General features: G+C 36.6%; 1 protein-coding gene across 1 annotated transcript in view; it reads left to right on the top strand.

The window, feature by feature from the left end:
* Positions 1 to 290: 290 nt before the first annotated feature.
* The window catches only part of MMP2 (matrix metallopeptidase 2), a 57507-nt gene continuing 53216 nt past the window's right edge, over positions 291 to 4581 (top strand). The window contains exon 1 of the mRNA XM_019535700.1: positions 291 to 625. Coding sequence (XP_019391245.1) covers positions 473 to 625 — 153 coding nt within the window. The 5' untranslated portion in view covers positions 291 to 472. The remainder of the gene's footprint in view (positions 626 to 4581) is intronic.

Here is a 4581-nt window from a genome sequence, read left to right as displayed (position 1 = left end):
AAAATCCCTTAATGCAAATACCTAACTCATAGAACAATCTGTACATCTGTTTGTTTTTATTTCACTTTATGTATATATAAGATCTTGTCATTAATCTTAGGTGACATTTTGCCCTGAGCCACACTTGTGAAAACAATCTAGAGTTTCCATGCATGAAAAGTGAACAGAATTTGGCCTCTTCCTTATTTCAGCTGCTGTGAATATCTATCTGTGGCTACCTTAAAATCACAGCAAGTAACATCTGGTAACTGCCCTTTTTCTCATGTTTCCACTGGTTTTCAGACTTCCTGGTAGCTGAGACTGCGCATCTGGATGTTTTAAACATACAAAGGAATTGCTAGAGCAGGCAAAAGAGAAAACGGTGCAGACAGTTAAGATGTGCAGATAAGTAACTGGTGGACTGTGCAGCTAAAATAACTGGCAATCAGTGAGGGAAAATCTTTTTAAAAAGGGTAGTGCAAGCTAAGGCAGAATGAAGACTCATGTTGTCTTTACCCCTTTTGGCTTCATTTTTAAAGTACTCTTGATCCAACAGCATCTTTTTCATCAAACTTTAGCTGCACCGTCACCAATCATTAAGTTTCCTGGAGACAGCCCTCCCAAAACAGACAAAGAACTAGCAGTGGTAAGTGTTGGTTTTGTCTTTGCTTCAGATTTATATTGTTGTTCACCATAAGCAGATGTTTCTTTCTTGTTTCAGCTGAGCCTAGGAAATTACTGTAGTTTTCTCTCTCTAGAGTCTCTGGAAGGGAGAGCTAGCTAGCAAGGGTATCAGTTTTCAGATATAAAAGCTAGAGCCAAGTAATGTTTCCCCTCCTAAAAATTTTTAAGCCAGCATGGAGAAGGGTTTTTTTCTCCCTGAACATACAAGAAAAGAATAATTTCATTAAACGGGTCTGACTTTTGTTGAAGGATTTTAATAGTAGTATTTGAAGCAAATAAAATGGAATAGAAAAATATAGAAAACACATAATTCTGAGATTCTTATATAGCCTAAGTTCACACCACTTTCAAAATGTTGTTTTCCATGTTGTTTACCATGCATTGCATAAGCACAGCTTTGAGGGACAATTATATCTTAAAGCTGGATAGAGTTTCAGGAAACAGAATGACTAGTTCTAACTTTGAAAGACTTTGATGAAAGGTTTGATGAAAGATATTTTTCCTTACCCACATTCATTCTGGAACAAAAAAGAATTTAGAGATCTCAATGTGACATTAGCAACTTATGGATGTATAGGGTTTTATTCTAACCTTACTTTAGCCCTGTATACTTTCATAAAAATGACATAATGAGAAAGTCGATTTTAGAGACGATTGAGATGGATTATTCTTATTTTAGCATGTAAATTATAGACATTTCTCTTCTTCAACACTAACTCCATTTTAAGGAAGATTGAGATAAATTATCCTTGCTTTAGCATGTAAATGATCAAAAATGGTCACTTCTTTTTTAGGAGATGGTATGCACCTCAGGAAAATTTGCTAGGTTTAAGGGAGGGGTGGAGAGTTTCCAAAAGGAGGTGGAGATGTTAGCAAATGCAGGCAAACTGACCCAAAGGAGCAATTTCCACTTTCAAACCTTACCAAACAAACCACCAAAGGTTTTACTGACCTTGGCAACATGACATGAGGGTCATATATTTCTAACGGTAGTTCAACTGTTCTTAAAATAATCTCTCCATTTTGTTAGATACACAATGAAGTTTTTATTCAATAACTACATCTACTCTTCTCATCTATATTTCATTCAATGAGCCTATTCATTGTAATTGTGTATATTCCAATGGAAAATCATGGACTACTTCAACATTTCAGGTCTTTGTCTCTCTTTTACTACTCCTGAGTAATACTAGAGTGTCTTATGCACCCTGGGCCTGAGCAATGCCAAGGCTTAGAATCAGAACTTAGACCAGCATTTTGCTGCTGGACCCCTTTCAGTTACAGGCTCCATCAAAATTCCAGCTTCCCACAATTTTCCACAGAATCTGACAGATCTTTCAGAGCTTGGACCAAGATGTTGTTTGGAGAGATACAAAAACTCTCCGTCAGAACTCTGAAGATATAGTAACTGTGTTCATCCCTGTTCTTCAAAATGTGTCTCTATTTTATAAAGTTTCAGATGCATTATTTTGATTTTATATTTTAGCAAATAAATATCTTACTGTGCCTCAGTTCTTATCCCTTAGCTGTGCACCATAGTCCCAAGACTGGAATACATGGCAGCAGATACAACCTGCCTGTTTAGATTCCAAGTAAGCTTCTACTTCCATACAACTCTAGTTGTTAAGCCATGATACATATCTGGGAGATAAGGACAGAGGCAGAATTAAGATAGTCATATGTCAAAGGAAAAATCAGGATGATAATGTATTCTGGGCATTTGTATGCATAGAACATATTCTGGGACCATTTCACATAAAGCCAACAGCTCGTAACCTTTCACTGATACAATGAACTTTACAGCAGGAAAATAATATGAAGTTGCTGGGTAAAATAAATACAGTGGTCTCTGCTGCCAAAAGCTACCTCAAAAGAGGTTGACATTAAACTTCAGAAACTAAACAAAATTTAGTCTTGATAAGGGAACATCTTCAAAGGACTCCAAGATCTTGTTCAAAATGGTGCTTCAGAGGTGTGTATCAGCTTTGCTTCTATGATAGTTCTAAATCAGTTTCCCGGTGGTGGATCTGAGTACTGCATTGCATAACCATTTGCAGTCATTAGTAATTCCTTGTTACCTTTTTCTAGTGAGAGGTTAACCAAAGTATCTTGAGTAAACTTGAGTTGTTATATTCTAACCACATGGACAGTTCTGTTAAATTTTCAGTTGGTTAACAAATTCATCACTTGTACCTGCATTCAGTTTATAGGTCAGGGCCTTCAGTTTGAAGTTAATTTAGCAAGCTCTTTGGAATCATTAAATGAATGTGATCATCTATCAGTTAAAATTATTGCTTTTAGAGATAACCAATTTCTTCAACATGGATCATTCATTCCAGCTTTGATTGGAATCTTTACCTGGGACTTAATCCATATATCATAGTTTCTTCTATCTCTGTTATAAGCCAAAGCAAACCAACAACTTGAGGTATGAGGATCAGCCAAGTGGTGTCATATTTAGTTTTGAATTGAAATATTGAAGTGGAGGTCTCTTTTTAATTAAGTTTTAAGCTAACAGACTCTCACATGCCCATTTATGTCTGCTGTGTATCCGATAACAGTATACAATGTCAGTTTTCAAATCAGTTTCAGACCTATGAAAATATAGGAAAAGACTGAATAAAATACACTTGAGTAATTAGTCAAATCACAAAAGTCACACCCATTTCTTTTCAAACAGAACATTTGCTGCTCTCTGTAAATGACTTCCAGTAATTCAGAAGTCTGAACTGGTGCTTCACATTTTTTGTTGCTGTTCACTTTTTGTTTCTTTAACTGTGACTGGGCAAATATATGAGTCATTCTCACCAAATAGAAACATTTCTTTAGATTGTTGTAGAGGAGACTGAAGGAGGAAGAACAATGAATTTGTACTACCTTTGTGTGTTCATTTTGAGGCATAACTTGAGTACTGTTCCTTAAAGGAACTCTGTTTTGTGGACTGCTTTATCATCTTAGGCCATGTATTTTTATCACCTAGTGCCTCTTTTTAGAAAGGGACATCTACATTCCTGGGATGTCCCAGGAAACTACTAGCTGCCTTGAGGAAAAACAACAGTTGTAACCACAAGACTTAACACTGTGAGACAATGTAAACCTGCCCTAACCCAGAAAGGTTTTGCCTCAGCTCCAAGGCAAGAGAGCTGTTTTCGTATACAGTTGCTCCAAGGCAGTTACCATATTGTCACACTTTTATCTCAAAGTTCCCTTACTTTGGGCAATACCACTTATGTAAACACTGCTTCATGTATGGCCTTAAAAAGTTCAAGATTATTTCTTCCATGGTCTGAGAATTTCTTAGTTTCAGATATATAGATTATACTTTTCTCAGATTTGATTGGACAGGATGGTAATATGATTGCAATTTTAATGAAGACAACTTTCTTTTCCCTGTAACCCATGTGTTTGATAAAAAAGTTAATAAAAGCAATCTAACATACAAAGACCTCTACATAGTTCACAAATTCACAGATCCACAAAAGTTTAGGGCTGGAAGAAACCTTGTGAGATCATTGGGTCCAACTCCCCACACCCCAGCTCTGGGCAGGAAAGACTGCTGGAATAAATAAAAATAAAAATAGGTTAGTGTAATTTATGTGCAAAAGGCTCCATTCTCTCACCATAATCAAAAGCTAAGAAGACTGTACAAAAATAACTTATTTTATTGTTCCAGTGGTTTCATTTGCATGGTTTCTTTGATACCATAACTATCCACGTTCTTTAATAGTCTATACAGCTTTTCAGGAAGAGCAGGGGGATAGGCAAAACTTGAATTTCTAAGCAGGTTTATGCAGTGTCCAAAAACAAAAAAACCCACATTTCTCATTGGATGCTTATCTTGCTGGGATCCTATGACCCCAGCTGACTTCCTGCCCTTTGGGCAGGGGGCTGGACTCGATGATCTCCCGAGGTCCCTTC

The sequence above is a fragment of the Crocodylus porosus genome, unplaced genomic scaffold (assembly GCF_001723895.1).
Source record: "Crocodylus porosus isolate Cpor-Errol unplaced genomic scaffold, CroPor_comp1, whole genome shotgun sequence".
NCBI lineage: Eukaryota > Metazoa > Chordata > Crocodylia > Crocodylidae > Crocodylus > Crocodylus porosus.
The sequence above is the reverse complement of the archived record's forward strand: the minus strand, read 5'-3'. Positions and strand labels throughout refer to the sequence as shown.